The sequence below is a fragment of the Hippocampus zosterae genome, chromosome 19 (assembly GCF_025434085.1).
Source record: "Hippocampus zosterae strain Florida chromosome 19, ASM2543408v3, whole genome shotgun sequence".
Classification (NCBI taxonomy): domain Eukaryota; kingdom Metazoa; phylum Chordata; class Actinopteri; order Syngnathiformes; family Syngnathidae; genus Hippocampus; species Hippocampus zosterae.
This window is the reverse complement of record NC_067469.1, coordinates 3,121,729-3,138,227: the sequence shown is the minus strand read 5'-3', so window position 1 is coordinate 3,138,227 and position 16,499 is coordinate 3,121,729. Positions and strand designations below refer to the sequence as shown.

At 47.5% G+C, this 16,499-nt stretch overlaps 1 protein-coding gene across 10 annotated transcripts in view; it reads right to left on the bottom strand.

The window, feature by feature from the left end:
- Positions 1-16,499, bottom strand: part of ptprk (protein tyrosine phosphatase receptor type K) — a 70,351-nt gene that overhangs the window by 49,878 nt on the left and 3,974 nt on the right. For all 10 annotated transcript variants that reach the window (XM_052052508.1, XM_052052499.1, XM_052052498.1 and 7 more), the window contains exon 2: positions 14,680-14,703. In XM_052052508.1, the coding sequence (XP_051908468.1) occupies positions 14,680-14,703 (24 nt within the window). The remainder of the gene's footprint in view (positions 1-14,679; positions 14,704-16,499) is intronic.

The following is a 16,499-nucleotide window of genomic DNA, read 5'->3' as shown; positions in this document are numbered from 1 at the left end:
AGATTTCTATTATCAGGAGAAAAATCATCAGTTCAATCTGGCAGCGCTATCTTCGCCAGTCACGCGGACTGGGGACACACTGAATCGACAGGCCGCCCCCCCCCCAAGCTACCCCCCACACCAGTCCGAAAGCTGACCAATTTACTGGGCGAACAGCATGTGGGATTAAGTCCGTGGATGTGCAGTAGAAGCATTTCTGTTGTTCGGCAGCGCCCGGCCAAAAGCGGCTCACGGCACTGCCATACAAAGAATAACCTCAAACGGCACCGACGCTGGAGAGCAGGACAGAGATGAGGAAATGGTAAAAAGTAGAAACAAAAAAAAAAATCTTTGCAAACACGTTTGTTGGACCCGTGAGAGCGACGAAAATGTCATTATATAAACCCAAACATGAAAGACGGGCTCGTTTTTTTTCATCCGTGTTTGTGACACAGTTCCGTCTCACAACTAAAGATAGCTAACGGTAGCATTTAGCGTCCTTGTGGAAATGTACTTCTCACTCCGAGCGCAGACAAGGAGCGGGCGGGCAACGCAGTGGTGGGAAAACCTTAAGATGCTGAAAAACAAAAGAAAAACCAAACGCACCCGAGGGATATAAGCGGGCCAGACAAGAACCGTCTCGGCGGGGGTCTGCTGAGTTAAACATCCAAATCATTTCAGCTACGATGTCAGGTGTGGCGGCGCGAGGGTTTAAAAGCGCTACACGAGGGGCCAGAACTTGTTTTTCTCAAACGGGTGAACGTCATAAACCAGTTTTGAGCCTCAAGTTATTGTTAGGTTTTATGTTATGTTATTGAACAAAGATGGCGTCCGTTTTACTCTGTTGCTAAACGGACAAGCTAAAGAGTCATAATGTGACATTCATGAATCATCATTTTGACCGGTAAAAATGCGGTTAAACACCACTTGGGGCACGTGACTGGTACACGGGTAAAAGACTTGGAGGGGGGGGGGGGGCGGGGGGGGGTGAGATTTACTAAGCCCTCCACTCTCGCTCCCCTCGAGCTAAAAGCGTCTGCATGTAAATGAATATTGGGATTTGTCGTCTCGTTACGATAGTTGTCAGGTGGCCTGCGGACAGCTGTTGAGCAATTGTGTTGCGCGCGAGCGTGCGCGAGAAGAAACAAATGTAGTCAGATCGTTTGGCAAATGAGATTGATTCACCTTTGCTCCAATTCCGTGTCACCGTTGAATGTTATGACGTTGGCGCTGAGCGGCGAGGCAAGTGGCTGTGCGCTGGTTGCGCGGGAGCGGCTTTGCGGAAACCCCAAAGCTCTTTTTAAATGAGTTCAACCGGTTTTCAGACTCGGGGATGGAGCGCGCTTGCCTCGGGCTCACGCATCAACGCACACCCAGACGGGTATTGTTCAATGTGTCCTTTCGCCTCGTTTCTTGGTTGCCCGCAATCAGAACAATAAACAAATAGACGGGTTAGTTTGGGAGTCTTAATGGGTCAAATAAATGAGTTCCTGGCTTCAATCCCTGCATGCAAAATTTTTTTTTTTTCTTTTAACTTCTGCGTTCATTGAAATGTTAGGTCTCAAAAGTACAAGTGGTATCGGTACTCGGTATCGGCGAGCACGAGAGAGTATTCGGTTACGGTAAAGGAAATTACGGCGAGGTGATTTCAAATCGGATTATTTTAAACTTTGCTTATTATGCCGGCGTACTCGCATTAACTCCACGGTTCATCATGGCCATGTTCGTGTTTTCGAAATTGATTAACACGCTCCGGTCTTTTATCATCACACATTCTAACGACGCAGATAACGGACGGCAGCGAGTTATAATGCTCTGCCGAAGCGCCATGGAAACCAAATTCCAAAAAACGACACAAACACGCGACGATGAAGAATGCCGCTCCCTCGGTTTAACCACGCGTGCTTGTATCTTTTTTTTTTCCAACGCCGAGCAGATACGGCCATCATTTGTTTTTCAGAAACACTCTCCTGTACGCAGAAAATGTTTCCCGACCTTGGCGGAGAAGCCCGACCATTGATTCGAGGACAGTAATGAACGAATGGCTCCGCGCCGCCTCCATGCAAGCGCTAAGCGTAACGCGTCGGAAAATATATCACGAGCAAGAAAACACTTTTTGTCATCCAAGGATCCTGCGCGGCCTCGAAAACAACTCCATTTGTGATGCGGGAATGCTAATCAGAACTAAATGGGTTCATTTTTCACCAGTTGCAGAAGGAACTGATAACGAATTAGATCGATGGCGTATGTGGCGTTTAACACAAACCCAAGAGACTGAAAATATCTCTATCGATGGGGGAGCGGCTCAAATCCTGATGTGTCTGTTTCATTTTGGGGGGGGGGGGGTGATGATTTTGTGGCCTGTTGCCCCAGGACATCAGACTCCGTGTCCTGGTTCCTCGTCCTGCCAGGGGCCATTTTGCATTTTACCATTAGGGAAGGACAACTAGAGGAGGGAGCCACTGAAGCATACACACAACATTTTCCAGGTCCCCAAGACTTTGAGACCAAGGGGGAGGGGGGGGGGGGGTCTTCTTTCAAATGGGTTGAGAAAAACAGGATGCCCAAGTACAGTTGAATACATCAACACTGACTTCGAACCTGGATCTTTTTACGATGAGACATCGTCACATTCTGAGATAGCAAATGCCTCATGTTGGAATTAAGTGGCCGCCTGCGCCCCCCCCCCCCTTCCCCATGCTTTTAAACTTTCCCACAGCATCGTCCTGACATATTACTAACACACAGACGAAGAGCTATCTCCCTTTTTTTGACATGCCCACTGAGGCACGTCGGTGCCAAATTACGTGCCAAGTAATTAACGCTGCTTGTGTTTGTTCCATGAACTGTCGCTGGACCTTGATAATGGAAAACAAGTCAAGACTGGCTGCATTGTCATCATCTCGTCTATTAATAAATGGCCCTCACTACACCTCTCGAGCGGCCCCTCGACTAGTTTGAAAACTATAAAAACGCTCTCTCGTACCTGATCCATTTTAAGTTGTTACAACACTCTTTACCACTAGATGGCAGTCACTTTCATTGGGTTTTGTCCATAGGAGAAGAGAGATTGAAATGGCCCGACTCTGGATTACTGCTATCAAACAGAAGAGGCTTGATCTACTCGGGATTGCGGCACGGTTACTGAATTACACAATCGGGTCTCTTAAGTTGTTGACCATGTCATGAAACAGATATTTAAAAAAAAAGATAATAAGGTCCTATTTTCGCTCACTTTTTCTCTGAAGTGCTCACTCAGAAAAATGGGGAGGACAGTTTTTTTTCGTGCTCATGTTAATGTGAGTAATTCAAGTGGACAGGATGCTTTGTTATACGCTGGGAGAACCGGTTAGAGCGGGGGGGGGGGGGGGCTGCGGGGGATCACCTGCTTTAAATGTCCACCCCTCTCTTCCTCTTGGGCAATGTCGACAAGGACACGGTGAGAATCATTTCTTTAAACCGCAGAGTGTATTCAAGAAAACTGTTGCACGCCATAGGGGGAAAGTTCTGAATTGGCACTTGCAGTCGAAGCATTTTCCACATACGCGTATGCACAAATTTATTTAAAATGGCAGAGGCAAAAGGATTTGGACTTTGGTGATTTAGTTGGAAAAATATGCAACCCAAACATGCACTCTATAAAGGAGCCTGTGTGTGTGTGTGTGTGTTATGGTGTCCACAGGAGTTGAAGTCTACAGAGCCAGGACTTAAAACGTGCATACATGCGAGTGTGCGATGGAATGCCAAGGGCGTAGAAAGAGGGCCAAAAAAAAAAAAACACACGCACACAAACACACACACACACACACAAACAAACAAGTTGAAGAGCAAAAAGCAGCTTCCTTGGACTGAATGCATAGCCGTGGGCAATGCGAGCGTGGCTATGAATGCGCATGTGTGCGCCTCTGGCCTGAGGCGATGTGTCTGTGTGCGAGGAGCGCACTTGGAAAGAGTAAATGGCCCTACACAAACATGCTTGTGGTTGGACACTTGCCTCCATCTTCTCACCTTTAAAAAAGGATTTTGGGCTTACCTGCCAATGCTTACCTTTCACGCGGAGCATTCTTAGTACAAACCTCACAATAATGTCAACCTTTCCAACACGGCACATTCTGAGACACATTCTGTTAACTTTTACAGCTCAATGAGTCGTCATGTAAAAAGAAAAAGAAAAAAAAATTGGATTGCAGCTTTGCCATTAACAAAAGGTGAGACTGACTATTTGCGTTTGTTTTAATAGATGGCGGTTAACCACTTTTTTAGACTTGAATGACGACAAATGTTGACAAATTGTATTCCGGGGAGTCGCCTTCGCGTTACAACCGCGCCACTTGACACTGTAAAAACTCTTTTGTATCGTTTGACATTTGGCTAAGTCGTTAACCTTTCAAACGTAAAGTGCGGTCTGGCCATGAGGAAATGTAAACGGGGGCCTGTTCAGCCCAAGGCGCGGGAAATCGTGATTTCAAAATGGCGCCGCATTCCATTTTGCCCAATTGGAGACCTTCAAATTTGACGTCAACCGGGGCCCGCGTTGGAGATCTGTAACGTTCAAAGCTTGCGCGGTGAAACCGTATTGAGGAAAGGCGATCGGGTAAACCGCACGACTAAATATACGGCGTGTTTATCGTGGCTCATAACGACCGACGCAAGCTCGTCTCTCTTGGAATAAGTCAACTTTGCATCTAGAGCAAGCGTCCCCTTTTGAATCAAACGCATGGCGATGTTTAGAATATTAAAAAGGTAAATCTGTCCGTTTCTGCAGAAAGGCTGAATGATGCACATTCCGCCGCGCCGACTAAAGCTGATTCCATTATAGATAAATCTCATTTATCTATTCAATCTCTCTCTCTCCTATCTGTCTGTCACATTCTATTTCTCCCCCTTTATTCCTGCCAATGTGTGTCATTTCCCACTTTCAGACTACCGCTCACCCCGTTTCTCTTTTTGTGTGTGTGTGTGTGTGTGTGTGTGTGTGTATCATCATCCTCTTAACTCTTTATCCTTCATCCTGCTCCATTTGTGCCGCGGCATCTATCACTCGGTGTCATCTGTTGAATGTAATTGGTAAGCGTATATATGAAGAGGAGCGATGACACTGGGAGTAGTTAAAAGATGTTTTAAGGAGGGGGGGAGACAGGCAGGCAAAAAAAAAATAGAAATGGGCACTGTGTTGGAAAACAGAGTCCAACCGGAGCAATCACAATGAATTCAACTCTCGCACTCTGCATTCATTCTTTGCACTCTTGCCTTCCCCCTCTGATACAAGCTGGTCTCTGTAATACAATAAAGAACTTGGCTTGGCTTTGCATGTGTGTGTGTGTGTGTGTGTGTGTGTGTGTGTGTGAGAGACAACTTATCCTCCCAAGTCTCAGTCTCATCATTGCAGTTCTTCCACCAAGGTGCGTTTCAATAAATCACACTGTCACAACGCGCACACGCACACACACAGTTTGCGCTTAATAAGCAGAGCTCCTGGGTTTGTTGAAGCTGAAACTGCACAAAAGTAGAGTATTTTCTTTTCTTGGGTGGCAGTTCTTTATAGTCACTCCCCCCCTCGCGCTTTTGGCAAAGTTGCAATTGTTCTATTTCGGATGCATTGTCTGTGATGTCATCGAATACTTGGAACTTGAAAATATGGAGATAAATTTGGGCGGGGGCGGGGGGGTGCAAAAAAAAACTGCACCGACAGATTGGGTTTGATTGAGAGTATTGGTCTGAAAAAAAAAGTTTGTACTCTCGCTTTCAGATTCCTTTTTCTCCCCTCTCAACCCTTCTTCCACAAACTTTCAAGCGGAGGAAATGGAGTGTCATGGCGGCATGTTCGTACCCGTATCACATTGATTCCTACCCCGGCGGTCGCACCGCATGCAGACGGAGAGAAGGCGGACAAGTGTGGAAAAAGAGCAAAGAGTGTCGGGTGGGGTGGGGGGGGGGGGGTGGAATGGACACCTGGACGACTCCTGAGGCTCTGCGGGGAGGTGGAAGGAAGGAAGCTGGGTGAAACGGTTGAGGGCATTCTCCCAGCTGTAACCTGCGTGTGTGCGTGCTTGCGTGTGTGCGTGTTCCATATGTGCACAAGTGCTGCAGGAGCCTCGCAGGGGGTTGCAACAGATGGGACAATATACACAAATGCGCACAAAACAAATGACAAGAGTTCAGCCATTGGCGCCATGTCACCGCGCTTTAGCAGTTCCACTTCTGCCATCGCAATGAAGCAGCATGAAAAGTTTTACGGCGCCGAGGTTAAATCGAAAAAAAAGAAGAGATTTGCAAACCTGTTGGTTCACACACAGACTGTAAAACTCGTTGAAAAGGATGAAGGCTATTGACACAAGGACTGGTTGATCTTTGGCGCGTCACCAGCGATGCCTTTTTGTACATCAGGCCACTTTTTCGTCAGAGTGGATGCTTCAACGAGCGATTGTGTCCAATGTGCCCCTGTCAACCTGCCATGCAGACGGTGTGAATGTGCGAGAATCGAGGCTGCGTGAAATCCCCGCGTGCATAACGAATGAAGAACCTCAAAGCGCAAAGTCAACGGGGAGCAAGTCTCACCTAGACGAGAATCTCGTTTCTTTTGCCTTTAAATTACGATGTTTTTTTCCCCCGCCACTCGTTGAGAACCAAGAACAATTTAAAGATTAAGACCCAAGATAATGAAATGGATTATTGATTAATTAATCGATTAATTAATTAATTAATTAATTAATTCGTTTTCCGAGCCGCTTGATCCTCACTAGGGTTCGTGGGGGGTGCTGGAGCCTATCCCAGCCGTCTTCGGGCAGTAGGCAGGGCACACCCTGAATTGGTTCCCAGCCAATCGCAGGGCACACAGAAATGAACAACCATTTGCACTCACACTCACACCTAGGGACAATTTAGAGTGTTCAATCAGTCTGCCACGCATGTTTTTTTTGGAATGTGGGAGGAAACCGGAGCACCCAGAGAAAACCCACGCAAGCCCGTGGAGAACATGCAAACTCCACACAGGGAGGCCGGAGCTGGAATCGAACCCGGTACCTCTGCACTGTGAAGCCGACGTGCTAACCACTGGACTACTGGGCCGCCCCGATTAATTAATTAATAATAACAATTATTAATTGTTGACTAAATGGAAGTGTTTCCCGGTGTCATTTCTTTGTGCTCCGCTCGACGACTGTCAAGCGAATGACGTCAAACGGGGTTAGCTCCTTTTAATGGAAACCGTTCCACGCTTAACAACATGTGACAGCGACAAACTAATGAAGACAGATCTTCACGAGTTGAATCCGAGTGGAACCGCATAAGATTCATACGACATAATTAGTCACCGTGCTTGTGAGGACAATTATGGTCTGTAGAATTTTTATAAGGAGGCTAAGTATGTGGCCACACCTACTTTTCACAAATGCGTCCGTATCTTTGACACTCCCTGAGGTCTCCAAAGCGGCAAACGCATGACGTTCTGCTGACTCAACATGAAGCACTATTACAAGAACGCAATTTGGTTCCACGCGTCTCCGAGCGGCGAGCAATCGGCCCGCCTCCGCACCACATTGAGCCGTGACTTTCAAACACGCCAACAGTGAAGGGCCTCGTCCAAAAATGTGCTTCAAATTATCAACAAATTCTCAATGAGACGGAAAAAAAAATTGCGGCCCAAGAGAAACTAAGACAAGAAGCGATTGGAGCGCTTCTAAGTGGTCGTTTTACCCTCCGCTTCATCTCGTTGGGCCTGCCAAAAAAGCAAAAGAATGTGAAAGAGAAACAAATCCCAGAAACACCAACAAAGTGACCTCACAGTAGAAACGCTTGAACTCTTGGTGGAGGTTTCCAACGAGTTCACAGAGTAAGCAAACACACCTCGGAGATTACGGGCCAAAGTCCCATTTCGCTGTAGCCTGCGTGAAACTAGGCTGATGACTTGAGATTAGTCATCGCGCATACCCAAACGACAACCTCGTCTGTTTCCCACATGTGTCAGACGTATTTACCGTAGTCAAGAAATGGGACGGGTTGGGAGTGGGGGTGGGGTGGTTACCGGCTGAGCCCTATCAAGCAAAGTTTCCCTCCCCCGTGTCTACGCCGTTATCAGCAGATATGAAGCAGCTCTGGAATGAAAAGAGCGCAGCTGCAAGTTTGTGTCACTTTGCCGCGTTCCTTATCCCACTTGAAGCAGCTATTGCTTCCTCTCCCACACACACACACACACACACACACACACACACACACACACACACACACTCGTCTGCCCACCGCTCTCCGGAATCATATGCTCGAATTTCATAAAGGATTGGAAGTGTCAATGTGTCGTGGCGCAGCCAGCAGAGTGCACTTGCTCTTCGACATCGTGTTGAAGTTCTCTCCATTGCGGTATGATTTATCAAAAAAAAAAAATTATGTATATATATATATACAGGGCGGCCCGGTAGTCCAGTGGTTAGCACGTCGGCTTCACAGTGCAGAGGTACCGGGTTCGATTCCAGCTCCGGCCTCCCTGTGTGGAGTTTGCATGTTCTCCCCGGGCCTGCGTGGGTTTTCTCCGGGTGCTCCGGTTTCCTCCCACATTCCAAAAATATGCATGGCAGGCTGATTGAACACTCTAAATTCTCCCTAGGTGTGAATGTGAGCGTGGATGGTTGTTCGTCTCTGTGTGCCCTGCGATTGGCTGGCAACCGATTCAGGGTGTCCCCCGCCTACTGCCCGGAGACGGCTGGAATGGGCTCCAGCACCCCCCGCGGCCCTAGTGAGGATCAAGCGGTACAGAAGATGAATGAATGAATATATATATACAGTATACAGTATATTAGAAAATCGGCTCAGCACTTTTGTGGGAGCCATGTAGCCACTTCGACACAAAACCAGACAAAACCAGATCTTTACATCCGCGACGCCATCAGCGGCAGGTTTGCTGGAAGGGGATCGACTCACGATTCCATTCGAGGTGATTTTTTTAACAGCTTTCATCTGTTCTCGAATGCGTCTGTTTCATATTTTCCACAAAATACGTTTTACGCGCGCTGGAATTATAGTCATTAAAAGTAATGTGATCGTTACAACTGTTTGTTGTTTATTTATTTATTCGCGGAAGGCCTTGGCAAAACAGCACCACATATTTCGAATTTTTTTTCAAAGGCACAAAAAGGACCTTGAGAAGACGAGACAGTTTTCCTGACCCCTCACAATGCAAGTGGTGCGGATACAAAACCTGACCCTTCCCCCACCCCACCCCTCCCGATTTCAAACGCACACCAAAATCCTCATTGAGCAACTCGAAAGTACTCACGAAATGGTGTTCGATTCATACGAAATAATTGAAACGTCCACTCATTCGTGCCGTTTCTGGACCGTTTACAGTCCCCCCCGGCCACGTACTTGGCACAAAACAGCGTGTGCAAGACAAGGACACCCACCGAGAAGCGTATGGCGAATGCAAATCAAATTTTGACCACGGTAAAGCGCAAGTGGTTAGTTTGGGGCCAGCGCGGGAGGGGCGGGGGGGGGGGGGGGAGTGTGGCTAACCAAAACCACATGCGGCTCCCACTGTTTAGCAATCCGTGTGTGTGTGCCTTTGAACCGTGTGCACGTGTGTGAAAGAGATAGGCGGCAAACGGAGGAAGCTCACGCAGCGTCCTACTGAAGGCGCTATGCAGCCACATGAGGGGGGGGTGGGTGCTGGACCCCAGTTACAAAACTTTTCCTTTGTTTTTTTAAACTCGTTGGCTTTTCTGGTCTTTTTTTTTTATTCCAGTGTAAAATAGCCCGTAGGTCACTCTTAATGCTATTGTCCCTTAACCAGAAATGATTTTCCTCAGGCTGCTCATTTTAGGCTATTAGACGGGTTTATAGTAGCACGTGTTGTGTTGGCATGTGGTTTTTTTTCCCCCTTTGGAGGGGGGGGGGGCAGGACAACCAAACTCACGAACTGGAGGTGTGAGCAGAGGCCAAGACAATCATTTTTTTTAAAAATTCAACCGAAAACCACTTTCAAATCCGAGTCCCGATTAAAGTTTCAAATAAATCGCCCATCTAGGAAACGCGACACATTGTTTTTGTAAATACAGGAGACTCGTTCACCTGGAGAGGAATTTCAAAAATCCCCGTTGATAAGATCACACATTGACGGGAAAGCTGAGGCACACCCGCGCTTTCACCTTTTTTGACCTTTAGCGTGTCATCGAGGCGGGTCTGGCTGGACCTTCAAACCTCCACCGTCAGGACGGAAATTTCTAGCACACTTGGAAGCCGGAATACACTCTAAAAACAACTTTAGAAGACTATATTAATGTACTAGAATTTTCTTCCTCTCCCTTTGGATTCTTGTTGAAACTGGAAACGGAAAGCAATTTTATTTTGAAATGATTCCACATACTACCGGGGCAACCCCTGAGGTTTGAGGTCTCTGCAGAGAGACTCTCTTGATGTATCAACAAACGCTCAGGAACCGAGATGCCTGACGGACAGAAAGAAGTCTCGCTTGGGGGAGGCACTTGAGGTCTTTTGTCTTGAGCGAGTCCATTCCTATCGCGAGACAACTTATTTGGATTCCAAAACACAACGCGCCGACTATTATAGTACTGTTTCAGAGGTGGAGGTTAACAGTGGCACTAATCCTCCAAGAACAAGTAATTCCAAGTTAAGGCAGTCGTGTGTGTGTGTGTGTGTGTGTGTGTCTCTCCATGTTTGTGAGACTAAATGCAAGAGACATTTTATGTCATTGTGAGGCATTGCTGTATCTGCTAACTGTTAGTCCGACAAGACAGCAACCGTCGCATGCAAACACACACACACACACACATTCCTCTGCATTGACACTTTATTTACCTTTGGCCCAATCGAGGCCGAGTCGCTTCGGTACAATAAGACAGTGACGAAAGACAGACGAAGCGAGTGTGTCAGGGTAGAAAGGAGGAAAACCAACCGAAGCATTCCAGAAGAAGGTGAAGAGACGACGGCAGGGATGAAAGAAAGGCAAGGCTGAGAGGGCCTCGGCGAGATTCGAGAGGGGAGAACATGACGAGGTGAAGGGAGAAAAAAAGTGTTCGGTTTGCAGTTTTGAAAAAAAATAAATCACAGAGCAGCTTGATTTGGCGTACAACAAACTAGTTTTCTTTTATCGGGGCAAACAAACAAACCTTTATGAGATGCTTGCCTTATTTATTTCCAGGAGGAGGCCTGGGATTTGCGAATCTCCATGTCGCTCCCCTGTTAATATGACCTACTTCAACAAATTACCATTCCCACCTTTAAAATAATCCGCACACTTTTCACCCCATAATAAAACAACATTCCATCTGGATTTGGCTGCACCAAAAAAAAAATAAATCCCAGCCTTGCTCTTGTTGGGAGGGGAAACGTGGAAACTGGAGAGAGGGGAGGAGAGGCAATAGAGGTGAGGGCGAAAAGAAGAAAGGGGGGAAGGGCAAAGTAATTCAGTCAAGAATTCACAAAACCTAAAGGGGGGGGTGTCGGATGTGTTGTTTACGTTAGTGAGCAATAAATTCCAAGAGGAGGAGAATAACTGGAGTTGAATGTGGATATGAGAGCTGAGAGGAGTCCAGCGGGGACGGTGGTGTGGATTTGTCTAATCGGGTGTAGCTGCTGTGGATATCAACCCCCCCCCCCAAAAAAAAAGACGACAACTCGCGTGCAAAACCTCAAGGTTGCGTCCACATAGAAGACTTCAACGTTGGGTTCGCGCCGCTGCCGACAGTGAGGAATTTGACCATGGCGATCTGTATCAAAGGTTGCGGCAAGAACACACTGCAGTGTTCAAATAACTGCAGCTTTTATTTATTTTGGAGCTTCGAAGTCAAGACTTTTCCCGACGAGCAGTTAACGGCACGCAAAGAAATGCGGTGCTCGTATGGCGCCCCGAATGCAAAACCCTGCGCGACGCTATTGTCCAGTTTGACGAACGGCTAGAAATAAATTCAAAGCTTGCCACTCGGCCGGCAGTCTTGAACATTTTTTATTTACATCGGTATACAGTGAAACTCCTCTCGAACGAAAACCTACATGGTCGAAAATACCCCCTAATGTGAAAAAAATCTTAATGCATTAACACTATTCCCATTATACTGCCCCCCCACCCCGATATGACGAAAGAACCCCTTTTGCGAGTTTCCTGAACACAACGTTGTGTGTGGGTGTGTTTACATCTGAGATCAAATTTGCTACAGTGAAAACCCCCCTGTTGTGAAAAACGGCCTGCTGCAAACATGATTTTGTTGTAGAGGAGTTTGACTGTACAATTTAAAAAAAAACAAGGAATCGAAACACATCGTTGAGTGCAGTGCGTCCGCGTGGGCTTAATAATTGAGCCACATTCATAATCGGGTTTCTTATGGAAATGCGAGGGTCAGAGCGCATGTGGAAGTAGCTATGGCGATGGTCACTCGCTTGTTTGCGAGGCAGAGGCAGAAAGCGGCGACCCGGCAGATGTTGCGCAGTGCCAGCCTGTTGCGAGCGACGGACGGCAAGTCGGCGCATCGCAACGCCGGCGGTCAACTCGCCAGTGTCTCATTACAGACAGACGTTGAAGCCCGCTTGTCAACCATTTTTAACTCGACAATGCCCCCCGACACTGCGCCGACGCGACGAAATAAAAGAGTTGGAAATGATAATCTTAATGGAGCGGTCATCCGTCTGTAAGCCGCCGATTCACAGAGAGAGCCCGGGTTGAAATATCTCAAAAGCTCGGCGGCCATCTCAAAAGCAAATCAGCTTACCGAGAGGAGACTTACCAGACGCGAATGTAAAGACGGTCGAAATGGGGTAGCTGAGAGGGTCTGAATGGAAAACATCCCCTGGGATTTGCTCATGACGGGTATCGGCAACGAGGCCGGCAATGTTGGGGCTGCACGTAGGCCGCTTAGGGCTACTTTGGTGTCAATGCGTGCGTGCGCGCGTGTGTGTGTGAGATGCTGCTTTCGTGACAGATGTCCTCCTAACTGGACTAATGGAAACCACTTCAGCCGGTGCCCGCAGCCCCATCGAGGGACGCACAAAAGAGCCCTTTGGCGGCCACCTGAAAAGAGACTCAGTCCCGCCGTCGCGTTTCGAACCTCGACGGGCTGTCCACAAAACAGTCTGAGAACGTCAAGTCAAATGGACTTTTCACGGGTAATCCATCGCGCGCGCTCGAACAAATGCTGCTACTTGCCTCTTTTTCTTATCTTGGCTCGTCTGATTCATCATCGCCAAATCATTTGGGACGGTAAAAATAAACATTGCCCTTGAACAACACACACTTTGGAGAAATTAATCGACACGCTATTTCGAGACACTCTTCAAGCCACGCGCCGTAATCGAACGACCGTCAATGGCCCGCTCGCCGCTGACCTCAAATCTTAAATCGGTTACGCGTGTCATCAGACCTTCCAAACCCTCTTAGCCGACGCGGTTTCGCTTGACCTCGGAATCAGATATTTGCCAAATGTGGAGGAAATAAACGGTGACGTCATCTTCTGATATTTCCCTTCAGTCAGACTTATTTTAATACTTGAAAGTATTGCTGCGCATTAGCTAAAATTAGGAGAAAGGCTAGCTCGTTCCCAAGGGTTATAGACTATCAAACGCTTACAGGAACGATTCTCCAACTCCGCTGATACATCTGTCGTTTTGCTTTTGTTTCTTTGACAAAACCTTATCATTTGTTCATAAGTGCCGAAGAGCTAAAGTGCTCCCAAATCCATCGTTTCGCGGACCGAGTTGAGTTGGAATCCAGCGAGATTAAGTACAACGCGCTGCCAAAGAGCCTGTCCTGCTTAATGTGAACCGACACTATTCCTGCACCGCTGCACTTCCATTAGGGCTCCTGTTATTTTTATGTTCAATAATCTGTTTTTTCCCGAGGAGAACTCCGCAACTCGCTGACTATACATCGCGACTGCAAAATAAACAGCGTCAACGTTTTTTTAATTTTTATTTTTTTAAAGTATTTTAAAGTGACTCAACACCAAATGAAACCGTTCATGTTCTTCCATTGGTAAAATCGCAAAAGCCTTGTGGGAAAGTACGGCAACATTTAAGCCCCTCCCCCATCTGACTCGGGCCATTACTACGCTGTCACTTTCACAAACGAAAACCAACTCCCAGCTAGCGGCCGGTGGGAGTGTTTGGAGTGTGAAAGAGGAAGACGGAGCGCGGGGGGCAAAAATAGAGGACCCCCGCGAGGCCGTGTGGAATGAGATGGGCCATCCCGAGCCCCTTTGGCAAAACTGTTGCAGCGCACGTTGGCCAAAAACTTGCCTTGCTCCCTGTATTGGTCCCTTTGTTTGGCCCAGGGGGAGGGGCACTGAACTCATTGAACGGGAACCAGCCTGGCGCTAAACAAACACACCTGCGCGCTTTAAACATGTCAGCGGCTGCGCAAGCGCCCAGAGAGCGACACATGAAGGAACGCCGCCGGCGTACACAAAAAAAAATGGCAAATGGCATTCCCGAAAGCTGGCCAGAAAAGACCAACAAAGCACCCGTCCAAAGCTTGTTTCCGGCATTTAAAGTGACTGAAACACGTTTAAGTTGAATGTGATGGTTAGTCATGACATCGCAGCTTGAAGATGAATGGCAAAAGCACCAACACCTCATCGAAAGGACATGGAAACGAATCCTAGCACCCCCCGCCCCCCCCCCCCAAAAAAAAAGTGGAGATGAGAGGCTTCCAATTGATGGTGACGTGAAGCGCAGCAATGAGACGGCTAAATTGCAACTCACCCTTTTCCGAGCGCCCCATGTGAGCTGGGTCCAAGACAGCAATGGAGAACACAATAAGACAGAATTAGATACAGATCGTGCACATCATGTCAATCAGTCAGTCAGTATAGTAAGAGCAACGTTAGTCACAGAGCCCCGTGCAAGATCAAAAAGAGGAAAAAATAAATATACGAAGAAACTTATTCAGCAAAAGAATAAATAAATAAATAAAAGCGGCAACAAACGAGAGACCGACAAAATGTAACGGAAGTGAAAAGAGCCTTGCACATGTCCCCATAGACCAAATTAAACCAACACATGACTTGGCCCCGCCCCCCGACCTTTAACCTCTGCTCCCTTCCACTCATTGTAACCCTTTAAATGTTCATTTCCAAAATCTGCCAACACCTGCTGCACAATCAGCCTCATCTTCCATTCATTCATTCATTCATTCATTCATTCATCTTCCGTACCGCTTGATCCTCACTAGGGTCGCGGGGAGTGCTGGAGCCTATCCCAGCCGTCTCCGGGCAGTAGGCGGGGGACACCCTGAATCGGTTGCCAGCCAATCGCAGGGCACACAGAGACGAACTACCATCCGCGCTCACACTCACACCTAGGGACAATTTAGAGTGTTCAATCAGCCTGCCACGCATGTTTTTGGAATGTGGGAGGAAACCGGAGCACCCGGAGAAAACCCACGCAGGCCCGGGGAGAACATGCAAACTCCACACTGTGAAGCCGACGTGCTAACCACTGGACTACCGGGCCTCCCTGCCTCATCTTCCATTTCAACTCAAATTACCAGCGTGTTTGTTTAGACTGATGAGGACACTCTGTGGCTTTTTTTTGGGGTACAAATTTCAGCAGAGAATCAGACCCACTCGCCGTGTTTGGTGAGCGTGTGCAAAGTGCAGCGTAATTAATCATCTCAGTGTTGATGACTTAATCCGTCATTATGCAGCCGTGTGTGAAAGTGTGAGAGTGTGTTTTGAACTTGTGTGTATGTGTGTGTGTGGCTCAATAGTGTGTTTTATGCTCCTGCGTACAGACAGCTGTGACCTGAGCCCGAAGGGTCACGGCAGAGATGGATGACACTAAACCAACACCGTCATTCATCAGGGAGATGATCTTTCCTGAATTCGGGATCCGTTGCGGTGTTGCAAACGCTCTCCTCCCTCCGTTTCCTTTGGCACACTCACTGTTGACTTTCTGACTCATGCCCAGTGCAACTCTGATTGCTCGGGACTGATAATTGTAAGGAGTGGGAAGTGCTGGTAAGTTGTTGTCATTGAAGTTGCGCAAATGTTTCGTTTGTGTGTTAGAGCTCCGTGTAAATGTGTGGAGAGGTACTGTGGCGCCTTTATTAATCTGGGGAGTCTTTTCACTGATCTCCAAGGGGCGATATTTTCTTGACACTCGAAAAATTGGGGAGATAGACAGCCATCTAAGTGCAAACTTGCCATCGTCTATCGCCAATTTAACATGGAAATAAAGCCAACTGCAGTATTTGCTAAACGTGTCCGGGCCTGAAATACAAAAATATCCAATGAAAAACAGGAAGTGCCGCCATAACAGTTTTTTTTTTTTTTGGTGCTGTGTGATGACTTCATCGCCGCCAGGCCAACTAGTTCATTTGCTGATATCAGATGCCCATTTGATCCAAAGTTGTACCCCCCCCCCCCCCCCACTTGAAGATCAAGCTGTCAGGTATCAGACTCTCGTTGGGAGAAAAAAAAAAAATCCTGTGTAAGTGACCGGAAGGTCAACACTATTTGCGGCTGGTACGTCTTTTCAGTGCAAAACCCCGCTATTCATTCAAGCGCACAAGTCTAATGAGG